The following is a 19,793-nucleotide window of genomic DNA, read 5'->3' on the forward strand; positions in this document are numbered from 1 at the left end:
TAGGCAGCAGCTTCAGTCTGAGAAGAAAAGCTGGCTCCATCCTAATGTGCTCTCTCTCCATTACCCTTTTCTGCTTCTGTTGCTCTACCAGGATCATGCCTCTTTCACTTGACTTATCTATGTGATACAGAAGGTGGAAGAGGTCCATGCTCTAGACCAGTGGTTCCCAAACTTTTCGGGCCACTGCCCCCTTGGTTCCACAAACTCAACCCCAGCGCCCCCTACCCTATCCGACAACACAGTTGAAGAGGCCCACCTCTAGCACCCCCTGCTGCCCCCTTGCCTCTTAGTGGCCCCCCCAGGTAATCCCACCGCCCCCTCGGGGGTGGTACTGCCCACTTTGGGAACCACTGCACTAGACCCATTTTAATGACTAACATCATTTCCAGGGTATAAGCTTTCGAGAGACAAAGTTCCCTCTGTCAGATACAAAACTGCCAGGCTCATGAGTGTACCTCACTTGTCTCCCATCTCAACTCACATTGAGAATCGTGATTAAGCATTAACTCTGGTCACTGTTTGTTGTACGAATGCAAGCCCAAGGGTTAACCAGAGGTATCCTCACCCCGCTAACCATGATTCTAAATCTAGATTAAACCTTGGTTTAGCTTCTGCTTTGTGGGTAAACTGATTAGTCTGCTCACGTGCACATATAACTCATGGGTTAACTGGAGTTAGTGTTAAGCTGCATGAGAACAAAGAGGCAAAGAAAGTGAAAGTGAAGCATGGACATGAGCCCAGAACCAAGCGCTATTTATGCCCAATTTGCTTTAACTTCAGTTACAGGTTGATATCTGAACACATGCCAACTTTCTCTACCACTTAAGGCAGAACCAAACCGGCTTACAATCACCTTCCCTTCCCCTCCCCACAACAGACACCCTGTGAGGCTGAGAGAGCTCTAAGAGAGCTGTGACTAGCCCAAGGTCACCCAACTGGCTTCGTGTGGAGGAGTGGGGAAACCAACCTGCTTTACCAGATTAGTGTCTGCCTCTCATGTGGAGGAGTAGGGAATCAAACCCGGTTCTCCAGATCAGAGTCCACCGCTCCAAACCACCGCTCTTAACCACTACACCATGCTGGCTCTCTGGAGAGCTGGAGAGAGGGGAAAAAGTTAAAATTAAAAAAAACTCATTGAAGATAAAGATGTCAAGACTACAAAGCATGACTCTGGGCAGCGACAGCATTTTTATAATGTGCTGTGGGAATTAGTATTTTCTTCTAAAATCTCTCCCCCACCCCGCAACTTTCATCAGCAAATCCCAATAACTAACATGTTTGAAAAATGTATGTTAAAAGTTAATTCTGGAGAAGGATCAATGAGCGATACCTTGAAACTTAGACAAAGAAGACAGATGTAGATCATAAAGGAAGCAGATTAAAGACAAAGGTTCTTCAGTCAATAGCACTATAAATAGATTCTCTAGATCAAAGGGAAGTGGAGGGTGGTTGATTTTTGCAGTGTGTAAGATAGGGACTGGACGCTGGCCAAGGCTTATTTTCATTCAACATATTACCATCTGTATTAGGTATAGTGATGCCTACTAAACATATCTTTGAGAGGAGGAAGAGAAGAAGAAGAAGAAGAGTGGTAAACTGCAGTACTGCAGTCAAAAGCTCCGAGTTCAATCCCAACAGAAGTTGGTTTCAGGCAGCCGGCTCAAGGTTGACTCAGCCTTCCATCCTTCTGAGGTCGGTAAAATGAGTACCCAGCTTGCTGGGGGTAAAGTGTAGATGACTGGGGAAGGCAATGGCAAACCACCCCGTAAACATAGTCTGCCTAGTAAACATCAGGATGTGACCTCACCCCATGGGTCAGGAATGACCCGGTGCCTGCACAGGGAACTACCTTTACCTTTTATGGGGCTGAAACAGCTTTTGTTGCCCTGGTGGATGACTTCGTACTGGGAGATGGAGGGAGGGAGTGCAACCCAGTTAGTTCTTCTGGGCCTCTTGGCGGCTTTTGATACCATCAGTCATTGTATTCTTCTGGACCGCCTTTTCGAGTTGAGACTGGGAGGCTCTGTTCTGTGGTGGTTTCGGTCCTACCTGGAACTTAGGTTTCAGAGGGGGTGCTGGGGGACTGCTGTTCTGCCCCTTGGCCACTGTCCTATGGGGTGCACACGGGACTACCTTTACCTTTTTTCTCTACCACTTAAGGAAGAATCAAACTGGCTTGCAATCACCTTCCCTTCCCCTCCCCACAACAGACACCCTGTGAGGTAGGTGGGGCTGAGAGCTTTGGCTAGCCCAAGGTCACCCAGCTGGCTTCATGTGGAGGAGTGGGGAATCAAACCCGGTTCTCCAGATTAGAGTCCACCACTCCAAACCACCCCTCTTACACCACTACACCACGCTGGCTGGAGAGTTCTCCTGTTCAATAATTACATGGGTTCAAAAGCCTCTCCATAAATATCTTGCCAGTCCATACCATTGCAATCAAATTCTGACCTACACATTTCTTCCTATTAATAAAAAAGCCCCCTTATAAACAGGCTACACTTACACATTATGTTGCACAGGAACACAATACAATTCTGACACGAGGAAAATTGAGAAAACATCCCTGGCAAAACATGTGCAGGAGAGAAAATCTATGAAGTGCTTTAATCCCCGAGGGCGGGTGAACCTTGAGTGAACCATGCCAGGCTTCCAGGTTTCATCTTTCAGACAGGGGCCCTTCATGCTGGGTGAGTAGTGTTTTTCTCTCCTCCCCTGAGATGCTTCTTTCAGAATTTAGAGCCGGTAGACGATTAACTCTGGGCAGAGCGGCTGGAATGGTTGTCAGTTTTTCTGAGGAATCCTTCTTCGGCAGTGTAGCATCAATAGTGCAACTTAGATGCGTGCCTCAGGTCTGAAAGATCAGGTCAAGCCCAGTTCTGGAGTCCAGGACTTCCAGGGCATCCTCTGGCCGAAAGAAGAAAGGGGTTCTTGAGACCGAATGACCCTCTTGCCACAAACTCTGAGCTTCTTCACAGGGGAGATTTGTCTGAGTTTGCCCGTTGTTTCGCCTGCGGTCACTGTGACGGCTCTGGTCTCAAGTAACCTGCACACTCTCTTTCGGTGTGCCTGTAACACTGCCACTGGAAACTCAAGAGCGCTTTGGCAGCACATATACCAAACTCCGAGAGCGAAACACCATGTACGACAAAATCCAGACAGGCTTGAGAGGCACAAAAACATGGCACTGCCTAGAATGCCATCCCTATTTAAATAAATATGTGGCACATACTTATCAGATTCGTATCTTTGGCTGCTTTGAAATGAACGCATTAATATTTAAAGGCATCACTTCTTCTTTTCAAGATTCATCTTTCTACTGTACTTTGTTGCATGATACAAGGTCTGGCAGCAGAATTTATTTACAAGTAATAAGTAAAACTCTGCTGATCCCCCACCCCCAAACACAGAATGTAACCTTTAAAAGGCAATCGTGGGCATTAGTTCAAACTTCCACATTCCGGCACTGCTGATAATACGGGGGGGGGGGGGTTTGCCCCCAAAATTGTAACAACTATAACACCCAGGGTCTCTTGAAATTGTTGTGCATGAGCAAACTGTATTTACCCACTGTACGGCATTATTTTTTAAAAGTGACTTGCGTCACTCTTCTTTCTATTGCCAGGTGCTTGTTATTTACACAGCGAGTCCCTGATGAACTGTCTGAGCATGGCAATGTGGGCATTGCAAACATACAAGATATTGGTTTTAAGCCATACGCAATATAAGTATATAAGAAAATCCTGTAGACCATGCTGTCATAAGAGTTGGACTTGGCTTGGAATCTATTTTAAGAACATAAACAAAATGAACTGTAAAGTTGAAGATTATGTAAATGGAATATATCTTGTGTGAATGTAAGAAAACTCAGATAGCCAACCAAGACCTATTTTTCCCCTTTTTTGGTAATGTTGTTTACTAAGGTCATTTTCTTTAAAAAAAAAAAAAAAGCCAGATTTCTAATCCTTCCAAATGATTGTTACCACATGTAAACTCAATGATTAAGAAGACAGTAGTTTTCCTCAGTTTTGTGTCCTAGAGAAAAGATGGTTCCTGCCCACACGGAGACACTATGAGTGCCATGGTGCACAAGAAAAGGAGTCAAGAACTACAAGGAACAGAGAAAGCCTTAGTAAAGAGAAGTCATTTATGCATGGGAGTTTTACCTGAGATTCGTTACTGCTTGGAGCCAACTTTCCAATTGGGAATCTATGCACCAGCAGTCTCCAAACTCAAATCAAGTCCCACCCCTTTAAATGCTGCTGTGTAATTGGCTTACTTCGCAGTGCTCACTGTGAGAGAAGATCCCCCACCCAAAACCCACAGTTCAATAGCCGATTATCTGCTTTGCATGAAGCATGTTTCAGGGCCAATCCCTGGCATTTCCTGTTAAAGGATATTGGGGTAGCAGATGTTGAGAAAGACTTTTCTCTGCTTGGGACTCCTGAGAGTTACTGCCAGTCATGGAACACAATGCTGAGCTAGATGCAGTTGGTATATGGTAGCTTCAAATGTTCCTTGGTTGGAGGGTAGGTATTTAGAGCCAGTAATGGATCAATGCTTTCTATTCCTTGGCTCCATCCTCAACCAAAAGGGAGACTGCAGCCAAGAAATCAGAAGGAGATTGAGATTGGGAAGGGCGGCCATGAAGGAGCTAGAAAAGATTCTGAAGTGTAAGGATGTGTCACTGGCAACCAAGATCAAGTTAATTCATGCCATCATATTCCCTATTACTATGTATTAGTGTGAAAGCTGGACAATGAAGAAAGCTGATAGGAAGAATGTAGATTCCTTTGAAATGTGGTGTTGGAGGAGAGTGCTACGAATACTGTGGACTGCCAAAAAAAACAAATCAGTGATTATAGATGAAATCGAGCCTGAACTGACCCTAAAAGCTAAAATGACTAAACTGAGGCTATTGTACTTTGGTCACATTATGAGAAGACAAGAGTCCCTGGAAAAGACAATTGTGCTAGGAAACGTTGAGGGCAGCAGGAAAAAAGGAAGACCCAACAAGCGATGAATTGATTCTATAAAGAAGCCACAGCCCTCAATTTGAAGACCTGAGCAAGGCTGTTAAGGATAGGACGTTTTGGAGGACATTGATTCATAGGATCGCCATGAGTCGGAAGCGACTTGACGGCACTTAACACACACACAATGGGTCAGAGCATTCAGAAATCATGCACATAGTGATATTCAGATTCATGAGCATAATCACTGGAATACCTATCCATGTGCAACTAGTCATGAACATTTGCGAGATGTGCTTAATGTACATAGTGAAGAAAACAAATGCACCATGCTGTTTACTTACAGTGTTGAAATTGGGGAAAAGTCCAACTGAAGAACTGCCGTCCACTGGAAAGGACATAAATGGTTTGATATCCAGGGAAGGTTGCATCATTAGCGTAGGTGTTCGAACAAGGGTAGGAAGAGTAGTCGTGTGGCACGTGCTGCCTGCAAAGAGGGAGATATTTTAAATAGGAACTAAACCTGCCACGTAATTAAAACAAATACTGCAGATATTACCAAAAAAAGCCCACATCTCTGACATATCCATCATAAAACTCAGCATCATAGATCTGTGATAGGAATTAATGCAATTAAAAAATGAATACTTTTCCACAGAGAACATGAAGCATTTCTACATGACAACAGATGTTCTGATCCTGAAGAGATGACATATGGTGCCAAAATCAAATTGGCAGGTATAAACAAGACCTACTAGACAATGAGATATTCTGAATAGCCAAAATGGCATGAATGGGCACCACTTGAGTACAGATGCTCTGGCAGTGTGGTGTTGGCTATGGGAACATCCACTGAGGGCCCTTATGGCAAGCTGAAACAGAGAAGGGATTTTTTTCCCCTCAGCAGTTGAGGATGAATTTACATATGCAATATTTGAACTAGTTCTACACTGAATGGCTCACTGTGCCTATTTCTGGAGGGGCACCTAGGGGGGGAAATCCTGATTTCACTTCCATATTGATGGAGACTGAACTGGTGGTGACTGGACCGGGAAAGAGATCTTTGGATCACAGTAGATAGCTCAATGAAAATGCTGACTGCAGTAATGGTGAAAACGACCGATTCTATGCTAGGGAGTATTGCAAAGATTAAAAACAAACCATCCTGCACCACAGTTGACTTTGGGTAAATGTTTGGAAATCAGATTTGGAATACAGAGTCAGTTCCATTCTGGAGGAGGAGGAGGAGGAGGAGGAAGTTGCACTGAGTTTCCAGTGGCAGTGTTACAGACACACAGAAAGAGAGTTGGTTTTTATATGTTGACTTTCTGTACCACTTAAGGAAGAATCAAACTGGCTTACAATCACCTTCCTTTCCCCTCCCCACAGCAGACACCTTGTGAGGTAGGTGAGGTTGAGAGAGCTCTAAGACAGCTGTGACTAGCCCAAGGTCACCCAGCTGGCTTCATGTGTAGGAATGGGGAAACCAACCCAGTTCATCAGATTAACATCTGCGGCCGAGGCTAATCTGGTGAACCGGGTTGGTTTCCCCACTCCTACATATGAAGCCAGCTGGGTGACCTTGGGCTAGTCACACTCTCTCAGCCCCACCTACCTCACAGGGTGTCTGTTGTGGGGAGGGGAAGGGAAGGTGATTGCCAGCCAGTTTGAGTCTCCCTTAAGTGATAGAGAAAAAGTCGGCATATAAAAACCAACTCTTCTTCTTCTTCTTTCTCAAGAGACTTTGGAAGTCTCAGTCCCTGTCGTTGGTGATAAAACAAACTAGCCTTGACGAAGAGACTGTAGCTGTCTTGAAGCCCCAGTGAAAGATTTGTGGTTCCTGAGAGGAGCTCATATTTACACTGTGAGAAACCTGAGGCTGAAGGGAGGCCAATATTTATCTAAAGAACACTATACCTCAAGGGTGCTATATTTTGTCCCTTTTCAAGCGCTACAGGAAGTGACACGCAGAGATGTCGTAGAGCTGTGATGTCATATTCAGCTACCAAATACCTCGGGCGCTTTGCTGACAAAGTCTTCCACAACTAGCCCAAAGTGGGAAAAGTCTGTTCAGACAGAGCATCTTAGCAATTCCGCATAGCAGTAATATTGTGCAGTGAATGTGTGCCAACAGACCACTGAAGAATGTGAATAATTAATAAGATTTCATTAACTAGTAAGAAAAAAACCCCAGATGCATGAAAACAGATTTTGCAAGCACTTCTGTTTCTCAGAGCGCCGTCATAATTACATAAGGCTAGTATTCAGATTGCCCTCCTATCAATTATCCAGCACCAATGAAATACCTACCAAATTCATAATCAGCTCCCTTACAACCTCAGTTTAGCAATCAATTTTATTATTCTGACAAGGAAGCTTTTTTGTGTTATTGTTTGAACCACCCAGCCTGTTATTTTCCTCGCTCAGCTCGTTGATACAATAGTAATTCTCATATTTTGCTGAGGTTTCTCTCCACATTTTCCCCCTGTAAGTTTTCTATCAACTGGTTTACTTTCTTTCTTTTTTAAAAGTTTTTATTTTTAATTTAAGTTCGGGATACAGAAAGGGGGAAAAAAAGGGAGTGGATAAGGGGAATCCGTCTGATGTAGACAAACACATTTTTTGGTCTGATAAGTTCGAAAGCATTTAACATTTTCAGAGTATAGTTACCAAACATTTTCATTAATGTAATATATTTACATTTAACTGATTATATTTTCTGGTTTCTTATAATATAAATTTCTGTTAGTTCGCTAACATATAAGTGTAAAATGGTTGCCATTTCTCATTAAACTGCTCTACTGACTTATCGTGGGTAGGGTTCATCATAAAAGTCATTCAATTTCTGGCCATGTTTGCATAGTCGAGCATTTTGTCTTTCCATTCTTCTATGTCAGGTGTAGACGCTTGCTTCCAGGTTCTTGCCAACACAGTTCTTTGGCCGTTGTAGCATATTTGAACAGATCTCTGAATCTCATAGATAAATCAGATGGTATTATACTTAGTGCCCTGACCTGGATGACCCAGGCTAGCCTGATCTTGTCAGATCTCAGAAGCTAAGCAGGGTCAGCCCTGGTTACTATTTGGATGGGAGACCACCAAGGAATACCAGGGTTGCTGTGCAGAGGAAGGCACTGGCAAACCACTTCTGTTAGTCTCTTGCCATGAAAACCCCAAAAGGGGTTGCCATAAGTCGGCTGCGACTTGAAGGTACTTTACACACACATTATACTTAGTAAAAAGTATTTGGGGTCCAATCTTATTTTTATTTTAATTATGTTCTGTAGTTCACATTGGATCTTCTTCCAGTAGATTTGTAGCCTCGGGCAAGTCCACCAAACATGAAAGTAAGAGCCATCTGTCTGTTGGCATTCCCAACATGCCCCTTTCTTTCCCTTCGAAGTGGTCATCTGAGCAATCATGTTGGGCGTCATGTACCACCTGTAAAACATCTTATACCAATTTTCCTTCACTTCTTGACTTGCGGTGTATTTTAGTTCAAGTGTGCATAGTTTTTCCCATGTTTCCATCGTGACCATCTCACCAAAGTTTTGCATCCATTTAATCATGTTTATCTTAACTTGTTCTTTTTCTGAATCATACTTCAGAAGTAGTTTATAGATTTTTCCTAGCAAATGATCATCATTCTTGGTTATAATTGTCTCAAATTCTGTTAGTTCTCGGAACGACCCAGATTTTAAACAGTCTCTTTTTAAGTTGGATCTCAGTTGGAGATATGTCAGCCAGTTTATATCTTCTAATTTATCCTGGAGCGCTGATAAACGTTTGATCTCTCCTGTAGGATCTACCATATCACGATATATTAGTGGCGATTCGTTTTTTAATACTATATCTTCTTGGTAGGCTTCAATCGGAGACATTATAGATGGCGGAGAAGGACTGGTTCTCTTTTTGTATCTTTTCCAGACTTTTAAGATCGCCGGCTTAATATCACAATCTTTGGAGGTTTTACCTAATTGCGATGGTGTCATAGGGTTCCATAAGGCTTTATGTCCCAATGCCAGAGCTTCTTCTGAAATGCATTTTTATATGTCCTGCAGAGTGCAGCCCGCCTAACAGGCAAATGGTTATTTCTGGCAAATAAATCATTCCTTTCTCTTTCCTGCTATCGCTGTTTATAGTTCACTGCATTCAGATATAACCACAAACAGATTTTCTTCTGTGACAGACATGAATGGAGTTTTATTTCTCATGGGAGCCCCCCCACCCCCTCCTTCCTCCCCAGTTGAAAGCTGTTAAGATTGGGAAGGCTTCGATCAAGCTCCCATTTACTATGATGTTTGAATGCAGGCACCTGGGTGAATTGGAGTGCATTCCCTCCCGACAAAAGAGGACTCTAAACCTTGGTTTAATTCCAGATTAGAATACTGTTTTGTAAGGAGAACACAAACCTCAATTCCCGCAGGGTACCTGCGTTTGGACGATACGGCAAACTGCAGCTCGACTGAAGCCAAGCCAGGGTGTTTTCGACAACAGCTCAAGTGAGAAGAGAGTATATATGAGAGCAAGAGAACAAGCTGCGTTTGTGCCTGTCACGGACAAACCTCTTTTTGCCGTAACTTCTGAATGCAGACTGACTGCTCAATGCACAGAACTACTTATCAAACCCCCTCTTGGTGAGCTGGGGCCACAGTCTCACCGATTGTGAGCCAGTCTTGGTGCTGGTTGCAGGGACTGTCACGAGACCCTTTATTAGGCAGTCAGATGACTAGCGTGCGGTGCTTGTAGCTTCTTCTTTTTTTTTGAAACCTGTAGCATGAGACTGCAGCTGACAAAATGAATAATCACAAAAGGTATTAATGTCCCTACCTGGCTCACCACGCTCCACCTTGATGGGGAATGTATCCTGACAGATACTGTGCTACACTTCGACTGGTCTTTCCTCCCCCATTGTTTATGGCATGCAAAACTTTCTTCAAAATCCTTTAAAGTAAGTCAGCGTTTGTAGTTTGCATAAGCTTGAGAAGCATGTTGACAGTTGTGCTTAATTATCTGTAAGTCAGGAGTTTATTCAAGTGTATTCATAGATTTAAAAAAAAAACATCCTGAAGGCATTCTAATATGCAAATACTACCCTGTTTAAATCTGCCGTGAAAAACAGATCCAGTGGAAAAGAAAACTGCAACAAAACGTCTAAAGTTTTAATAGCTCACTCTGAGTTATTAGCACCCTAGAATCCAGCCTGATATTCACATGCTGAATTTAATACGTTATCTTCCTCCTAATTAGCAAATGTTACAGTCACTGTCAAGCTGAAGAGTTTTATTGCATGTTGATGCCCATCAATCATTTACCTGGTTATAGAATCTTATTGTTATCACTCTGGCTGTCGTGATTTATATGAATGAGTCTATCACAATGCTTTTGCTAAGTGTTGCCTAATGGGGATAAGTGACTGAACAAAAGAATGGATGTTCCTTGGCGGCTTTAGCCTTTGGATAGTGATATTCATCTTAGTTTGGGGGGCAGAGAGTGAGAAAGAGCTGAAAGAAGTTTTCAGAGTGGGCAAAAAATAGAAAAGGAGGAAACAGAGATATTTCCCTGAATTAACTGAAATAGGAATGCAGCATTGGAGGGGGTTGCAACAGTTGCTGACGGGAGAGGAATCTACTGCTAGACGAGTGGCTGTGCTGTCTGCTATAGGAGTCTATTTGCTTCCACTAAGTTCTGCTTATATATGTGTAAACACATGTTGCAAAGACACACTGCAAGACATTATTGTTTCAGTCACTGGCAGTGTACTCACTCAGAAGAACTCCAAGACCATGCCAGCCTCAACCTTTAAGCGTGGTGTACTGGTTAAGAGTGGTGGTTTGGCGTGGTGGAGTCTGATCTGGAGAACCGGGTTTGATTCCCTGTTCCTCCACATGAGCGGCGGAGGCTAATCTGGTGAACTGGGTTGGTTTCCCTGCTCCTACACATGAAGCCAGCTGGGTGGCCTTAGGCTAGTCACACACTCTCAGCCCCACCTACCTCACTGGGTGTCTGTTGTGGGGAGGGAAAGGGAAGGTGATTGTAAGCTGGTTTGATTCTTCCTTAAGTGGTAGAGAAAGTCGGCATATAAAAACCAACTCTTCTTCTTCTTCTTCTTCTTCTTCTTCTTCTTCTTCTTCTTCTATTATCATGGTGCCCCTAAACCGATGAGCAAGGTGAGAAAATGGTACAAACCCACCCACAACAGATACCCTGCAGGAGAATGGCCAACAAAACAGGCAAGATGCTTGTTTGCTCAGCATGTAATTTTAAGAAGATCCAGGTTGGATGAGTTTCATGTGTCACAAGACATGCCCAGAACATATCAACCTTGACTTTGCAAGAAAGAGCGACATTTTGACTCTCTTTTGGCATCTACCACTCCACGCTTATTCTTTCAACAGAAGCCTGTGTATACCCAAAAGTATGCAGACAAACTACAGCATTAGTCTACAACTGAAGGAACATATCTATCGCCTTTATGCAGTTCAGATTGCTAATGTATAGTTTTGGAATGTCATGCTGGCCAGGCGCTTGGCTGCTCTCCGGCTGGCGACCCTTCGCTCAAAGAGCATTCGAAACACCAGCTCTCTAACACCATATGAGAATTCATCTTAGGAGTTCTAAGCTCAAGCTTATCTACTCCGATTTTGTGACAGCACCTTTGGCTCACCAGATGGACTAGATCCATCATCACCCACGTCATCTGCTGAGTCAGGGCCTGCAGACGGGCCATAATGGGCTGATCATTACATTGGGAGAAGGGGGGAGATGCCGCCTCTTACTGGTTTTCCTTTCCAGCACTTGTTTTATGGCACTATAGCAACAGTTTGCAACACCATGAGTCAAACGAGATAGACTGCTGTCAGTTTTACACTGTTGCTACAGTGACCTGAAGAAACCTGAGAGTGGCCGAGGCTGCAAATCAAGCTGATACATGTGCTTTGTTGTTATACTGTAATCACAGAAATATCTGTTGTGCCACTTGTCACACAACCTGGGCGGGAGGGGAGAAACGTCCGCTGCTCATGTGGAGAAGTGGGGAAGCCAACCCAATTCTCCAGATCAGACTCCACCACTCCAAACCACCATGCCAAATGGATAGGGTTGCCGGCCCTGCACTGGCAACCTCTGAGGGCTTTTTGGGGATGGAGTGTGAGGAGGGAAGACTGTTGCTGATGCAGTGACCCGAAGCGACATCTCTGCTGCTCCCCCCTCACGTGATGCTCTAGCAAATCCTCCAATCTCTATGGTAAAGAACATAAAGACGGGAAATTCCTAGAGCGTTGTGGATGCGGCAACCGGAAGGGATATTGTTACGTCCACAACATCATCCCTCCCATATTCTCCCACTGCAAGAATGGGTGAGAGCCGGCAGGGGTGGGAGATTGACACGGCGGGCAGCCTAGTAAGCCTAATAAACGGGACTGGTACTTACAAATGTATTTATGCTTTTCTCTTTCTTTGAGGCCAGCGTCAAGAAAGTGTTCTCCCCCCTTTCTCCTTAAACATTCCTGACAATAGTAGCAGGTTAAAGATAACCAGAGGGGCAGCTATATACACTCCCATCAAGAATCATCATGTCAAACACAGAATCCCGCCAACATTTCCTCTAAAGGTCAGGCTCATTTGCACCAATGCCCAATCAAATTTGTATGCAAATCGGAACCAAGCAAGAAAACACTGGCACAAGAAAGATGTAGCTGCCAATGTTCATTATCATTATGAATGTAACAGATGTTTACAATTTAATTAGCATTTTAACGATAAGGACAATTTAAGTGTGTAAAGCATAGATTGTTTTAAAATATTAGCAAACCTTGGTTAACCTTAAACATTGATTTGAAGGATTTGTATCCTGTATTTTCTGAAATTCAAGGTAATTTAGCATACAATATTAAAAAAAAACAACGCTACCACAGCCTTTAAAAAACCAGAGACTATATTATTGGTTTCTCCTGTAAATTTAGACTGGGATCGAAAGAGCCAATGGGCCAAACTAGACATGATAGCATGGTAGGGTTGCCAGGTTCCACTTCGCCACCTGTGGGTGGTTTTTGGGGCAGAGTCTGAGGAGGGTGGGGTTTGGGGAGGGGAGGGCCTTCAATGCCATAGAGTCCAGTTGCCAAAGCGGCCATTTTCTCCAGGTGAATTGATCTCTATAGGCTGGAGATCAGTTGTAAGAGCAGGAGATATCCTGCTAGTACGTGGAGGTTGGCAACCCTATAGCATGGGGGTTGCCATTTTAAAGCCATTTAAAAATGCTGTGGCAGCGTGGTAGCCTGTTCACACCCACAGCACAGTGGGCTGAGGCTCTCTTGGTTCCCACCCTGTGCCTTTTCAAGGGCCAAAACAGGGGCACTCCCATCCCCGCAGCTGTTTCAGCACATGAAAAGGCATAGGGAGAGGACCAAGAGCGCCTCAGCCTGCTGCTTTAAAATGGATATCGCGTCTAGTTTGGCCCTACAGAGCACTTGCATGTAGGCGTGGGGAGGGGAAGCAGATTTTTCTCTTTAGAAAACAGAACGCTGAACGCCTCTCTGGAGGATCCCTTGACTCTGATGAGAGAGGTTTTTCAGAGCACTTGAAGATCACTTGGAATACAAAAGGGTGCCTGGAAAGTCCCATGCTATACACACAGAAACCACCTCTCAATCCTGACCTTATTTACCTCAACTAGCCCCCCCCCACCACTGATGTGCTAGCTTAATGGAAAGAGGGGATTGTCTATGACAATCTTGCCTTTAGTTTTACTTGTGCTGGAAATTAACTCGAGAAGCATTTAAATAAAACACAGTGTGGGGGGGATGGCTGCTTTATTGCTTCCCTTAGACTTTTATTTTTTTTCCCTTATCTGTTCCAAACGCTTTTTATTACTTCCACAAAAATTGCAAGCAAAAAAAGGTGATTTTGCCAGAATGTATTCGCTTTCATTGGACGTTGTTTACACCATTCTGAAAAGCTGCACGAATAAAGGAGCTTCAACTACAGTTGAGTTTGGTGACAGCTGATCAAAGAGGAATTGACACTCCTCCTGTTACAGGTTCTTCTGGACATTGGTAGGGTGGAAGCAGGTTTCAAAGGTGCCTTTTGCCTGCCAGCCTGAGCCAATGGGTGAGAAGGTCTGATTGGAGAGTCATGTCCTTCTGACACTGAATTGACAGGTATCAGAGAGGTCTCTACCATAGGTGAGGTCAATGGACTCCGTATAGACATCACCTCTAAGACTGATTCCAGCAATAGCGCACCAGTGGAAGATAGTGCTGGAGAAATGGAGGGAACTGCCTCTGTACTTGGTACTGAAGAAGATAGCTAAGATGCAGACCAATGATGCCTTAGCCAAAGGACAAGCCCTATCCTTTTCTCTTGGGTGCAGAGCAAAGACCTTACATAAAGACCTCAAATCAGTCTCTACCATCAAGACACCGAGAAGCTGTTAAGATGGGAGCAGTTGGCAACTGGGCACCATTTCTTCACGCATCATTAAGGGCCCTTCCACAGAGGACATACTGCAAATGAGAGGCCCAGTTGTGAATTGCCTACTTTGTACACTAAAGGCATTGGTGGATGCCTTTGACTTGATGTGACTTTTCCAGGCAGAAGAGGCAACAGTTATGTCTATCTGAAGTAGAGAGTCAGTGTGGTGTAGTGTTTAAGAGCAGTGGTTTGGAGCAGTGGACTCTGATCCAGAGAACCGGGTTTGATTCCCCACTGCTCCACATGAGTGGTGGAGGCTAATCTGGTGAACTGGATTTATTTCCCCACTCCTACACACGAAGCCAGCTGGGTGACCTTGGGCAAGTTACAGCTCTGTTAGAGCTCTCTCAGCCCCACATATCTCACAGGGCGTCTGTTGTGGGGAGGGGAAGGGAGGGTGATTGTAAGCCGGTTTGAGTCTCCCTTAAGTGGTAGAGAAAGTCAGCATATAAAAACCACCTCTTCTTCTTCTTCCCCATATCTCTGACAGTCTTGCCATCAGCATCTAAATGCCCTGGCAAGCCAGTAGGAAGCTACTCATACTATATACATAGATGAAAACAATCTTTGTGTGTCTGAGTGCTACCTCTGGAAGTTTCCAAACCGAAGCTCTACTCAGGCGCAAAGTCTATCAGTGTGATCCACAGGCACCATGAAATAGCAAGTATACGTTCTCACTTTAATATTAATGCTTTAACAGACAACAGTTTGAAAAACAAAATTAAAGAATTTTTTTTGCTGCTCTGTTTTTAAGTAATGACATTTCAAAGAGGAAATGTGAGGTCACCCAACAGGTGCTGGAGGTGGCAATTACCCACCCACCCCTTTAAAGGGTGAAACCAGTCCTAGGTTTTGCTGTATTCCCTGCAGGGTAGAGCCTAGCCGTAGACTGTCACATCAATTTACCCAATTATTTTTTTCCGTTTAAAGTTTCAGAGTGCCAGCCCTGAGGAGTAAACAGGAAATGATTGAATCTAATTTTTAAAAAACTCTTCTGTGAAAATCCAGCATGCATATCCCCAGCATCCAACTTCTTTCCAGATTTCAGGCTTTGTGTAGACTTTACTAATTTGTGTAGAAGCCTTGTGAGAGCATGTAAACCACATTTATGCAGGCACTCAAGTTTTCCCCTCTAATTTTAAAGATGTGTGTTCATTAAACTGACATCTTCTTTTTCTTTGCCTTCAACTAAAAAACAGTTCATTTCATATGCACTGTGGGTATTCCACAACCATCCCTAAAACAATTAGTGTACAGTATTCTGAAATAACCTGAAAATCTCAACAATAAATGAATTCATCAAATGTACATTACCAAACACATTGTTTTACTAGGTTGATAACTGCACACATCTTATATGTGAGACATATATTGACCAGTATAACAACTTGAGTCAATCCTACCGGATGTTTGTGTAATCGGTAATATATTATACAACCTATATACATGCTTGGCTGGATTTAAACTGTCTGTATATGTATATATATCTGTAAATGTGTGTATGTTTTACATGGGTTTCAATTGACCACTGAGGAAGGCCAAATAGGCCAAAACACGTCTGGCATGTGGCTATAGATATCAACCTTAAGGAATGCCATTGTGCTGTTTTAACGTTTTTAAATAATTTTTATCTAGACATAGTGCTCCAAATAAAATATATTTTTATTATTTTTATATTTTATTTATCCCAGCCAACCTTGGGTGTGTGTGTAAAGTGCCTTCAAGTCGCAGCCGACTTATGGCGACCCCTTTTGGGGTTTTCATGGCAAGAGACTAACAGAGGTGGTTTGCCAGTGCCTTCGTCTGCATAGCAACCCTGGACTTCCTTGGTGGTCTCCCATCCAAATACTAACCAGGGCTGACCCTGCTTAGCTTCTGAGATCTGACGAGATCAGGCTAGCCTGGGCCATCCAGGTCAGGGCCAACCTTGGGTACCCAGCAACATTACCAAAAAATACATGTTCTACTCTTAAAGCAATGACCCCCAAATGTGGTGCCCATCAAAGAGTTCCCTGTTGCCAAGCCGCTCCTTCAACAAAGCAGAGCCAAAGCAGAGCCCCATCTCCGTGGAGCAGACGGTGCTTCAAAAAGAACAGGAGGCGCCACTGTGCCTGTGAAGGGCATTTGTTCAGAAACAGCATCCATTGTAAGAGGACACTTGGTCTGCAACCTCCCGACATGGGTCCCAGACCCCATGACAACCATTTTGTGATTGCCCCCCTGCAGCCATTTTGTGGCAGCACCCACTCCCCGTTCTCAAAATATCAAACGTGCCCACAAACTCAACAAGAGGGCTGTCTTAAGAGTCTGAAAAATCTCTCACCACAGTATTCAGATTTTTCAGCAACGCATATTCCCTGTTCTTCCCAGTGGATGTATTGATTATATTACTGCATAATATCAAAGTTCTTCCTAAATTTATAGACAGAAATTGATGTCACGGTCCCCTTGATATCACAGCAGTCTTGATGGTTGTGCGTCATTTATTTATTTATACTTCTCTTTCTGTTGATCAGCGTAAAAGGGGCAAGTTCTCAACACTGCTTTCATCTCAGTTATTTATTTATTTATACTTCTCTTTCCGTTGATCAGCATAAGAGGGGCAAGTTCTCAGCATTGCTTTCATCTCAGTTATTTATTTATTTATTCTTCTATCTGTGTTGATCAGCGTAAGAGGGGCGAGTTCTCAACATTGCTTTAATCTCAGTTATTTATTTGTTTATTCTTCCATATCTGTTGATCAGCGCAAGAGGGGCAAGTTCTGCTTTCTCTGTCCAAGGCCCTGGTGAGAGACTACTGAGCTAGATGGACCAATTGTCTAATTTGGTATAAGGTACTTTCATATGCCATCTTGACTATATATAAATTGAGTATCTCTTATCTGGACCTCCTGCAACCAGACTGATCCGAAAACTGGACCCTTCGAGCTGGCATACAGGCAGATCTGTGCTGCCTGCTTTCAATGTTTCCTCTCGCCTAAAAAAATTAAATACAGTGTACACTGCATTGAAGGTGGAGACTGAAAGCCTGCCGCTGTTAGCTTGTTTGTTGTTGCTCTTGTTTAACAGCTGATACAGGTATTCTGGTGAGATGGTTACCCCTTTGCTTTCTGATGGTACACAAAATTATTGAAAAATATTGTCCAAAATTGCATTCAAGCTATATGTATAAAGTGTATATAAAACATAAATGAGTTTGGGTCCCATCCCCAGTACATGCAAAAATTCCAAAATATCCCAATATACAGAAAGATCCAAAATACAGATCACTTCTAGTCCCAAGCAAACTGGATAAGGGACACTCAACCTGTAAATATATTGTGCCGTAAGCTTTCAGAACAGAACAATTAATCTTTAAGGTGCCACAAAACTCTTTGTGTAATTCTTGCTGCCACAAACAAACGCAACCCCCCCCCCCGCCGCCCTAGGAACTGATTTTGAAAGCATGGCATAACTGAAGCAGCTTATTTTAAAAAAATAACTCTGAATCAGAACACCAGTTTGCAAAAGACGCTTCCACAACTTCCAAAATGTCAGAGGAAAACACGCTCACAATTAGCACAACCATTGTTAATGATGAGAGTTCAGTTATCCCTTCCCAAGTCCATTTTGAGCTGAGTGTAGTCAAAAACCCTGAAAATATATTCCAACATATGCCTTGCAATACTGACTCCAAAACTTCAGTTAGAAAATTCAGTTCTTTCTCGGAATATCCTTGCTAGTTCTTTATGTCTGTCGATAGGATTATAAAGAGCATGCAAGGAAATTCTCGGCCAACTGTTTACAGCCTGCCTAGTTGTCAAAGTCAGCATTTCAAATGCCAGCAAGAACAGTTCCTTCATCTAAGGTGGATATCTGTGCGTTTTAAAAAAAGGATTCGCAGGGTGTTATCACACTTATTTCCTTACAGTATATGGATTTTATCTTGACATCTGCAGTTGTGATATCTGGCACTGTTCAATTGTGTGTTTTTTTTCCTTCATCAATATTTACAACCACATGTAAAAGAATCCATCCCTAGATTCAGCAATGTAATCATATGTGTTTATTACAACTGGCTCTTAGTCAAGCTTAAGCAATTAAATACATTAAGAATCAGTTCTCACTATATTTAAATGTATTCTGTCTGTTGTACAGCTGTGATTTACGCCAACCCGGAAAAGCATGGACGTATTTATTTCTTGGGAAAAATCTGATTTACTAAAAGCAATTTGTTCAGCTAGAAAATTAGGTGGAACACTTTTGTCTGGTAGCAGAGAGGATACTCTTAAAATATACCTATGGGCCATTGTATGTATCTACAGCCATTGAAGAAGAATAGTTTTTATATGCCGACTTTCTCTACCACTTAAGGGAGAATCAAACTGGATAACAATCACCTTTCCTTCCCCTCCCCACAACGGACACCCTGTGCCGTGGGTGGGGCTAAGAGAGCGTGACTAGCCCAAGGTCATCCAGCTGGCTTCGTGTGTAGGAGTGGGGAAACAAATCCAGTTCACCAGATTAGCCTCCGCCGCTCATGTGGAGGAGTGGGGAATCAAACCTGGTTCTCCAGATCAGACTCCACTGCTCCAAACCACCGTTCTTAACCACTACACCACACTGGCTAACCCCTGTTAGTTAACACTTTGCATGAGGAAGATCCCAAGTATAAAATTCCTGGCACTACCAGTTAAAGGATCTCAGGTACCTATGCTGGGGAAGTCTTTGGCCTTAAGACCTCGGCCCAGTCACACACTTCCAGCTTAATATATTTCACAGGGTTGTTGTGAGGATAAAATGGAAGAGAGGAGAACAATGTAAGCCCCTCTAGGTCCCCACTGGGGAGAAATGTGGGATATGAAATAAATATTCAAACAAATAAATGTGTTAATAAAAACCTCACCAAGTATAGAACCCCGTTCTAACTATTGGCATAAACAGAATAGACACAATTTAGAGCTGTTGCCTGTGACAAACTGAAGAAAAATTAATTAACATACAATGTAGAATTATGCTCATTTAAAATAACCATTGCTTTGTTGGGGCACAATTCTGTCGATTTGCTGCTTGCTTCTAGATGCAGATCTTGGTTTCCCTCCTCCTCCGTTGTTTACTTCTAACAGACTGGATTTAAAAAAAAACCTGCTCCTTCTCTCATGCTTTTAATGGCAAGCACTGATATGGAGCAGTTTTTTCCCTTCACGTTTATAAACTGATGTGAAGAGTCCCCCACTTAACTCATGTTGTCAGTCTGCTCATAAAGGCACAAGAGCAGGTTTCTAGCAAAAACGCTGGCAATGCTAATTAAAAATTAGTCCATCGCTCTTGAGGTAATATGTGACTGTGACTAAGACCGATTTTCCACTCA

At 43.2% G+C, this 19,793-nt stretch overlaps 1 protein-coding gene across 1 annotated transcript in view; it reads right to left on the reverse strand.

Moving 5' to 3' along the window:
* ZNF385B (zinc finger protein 385B) overlaps window positions 1-19,793 on the reverse strand; it is a 183,749-nt gene that overhangs the window by 79,148 nt on the left and 84,808 nt on the right. Inside the window, exon 2 of the mRNA XM_056861389.1 lies at window positions 5,318-5,460. Coding sequence (XP_056717367.1) covers window positions 5,318-5,460 — 143 coding nt within the window. The remainder of the gene's footprint in view (window positions 1-5,317; window positions 5,461-19,793) is intronic.

Source organism: Euleptes europaea, chromosome 15, assembly GCF_029931775.1.
Source record: "Euleptes europaea isolate rEulEur1 chromosome 15, rEulEur1.hap1, whole genome shotgun sequence".
Taxonomy (NCBI): Eukaryota; Metazoa; Chordata; class Lepidosauria; order Squamata; family Sphaerodactylidae; genus Euleptes; species Euleptes europaea.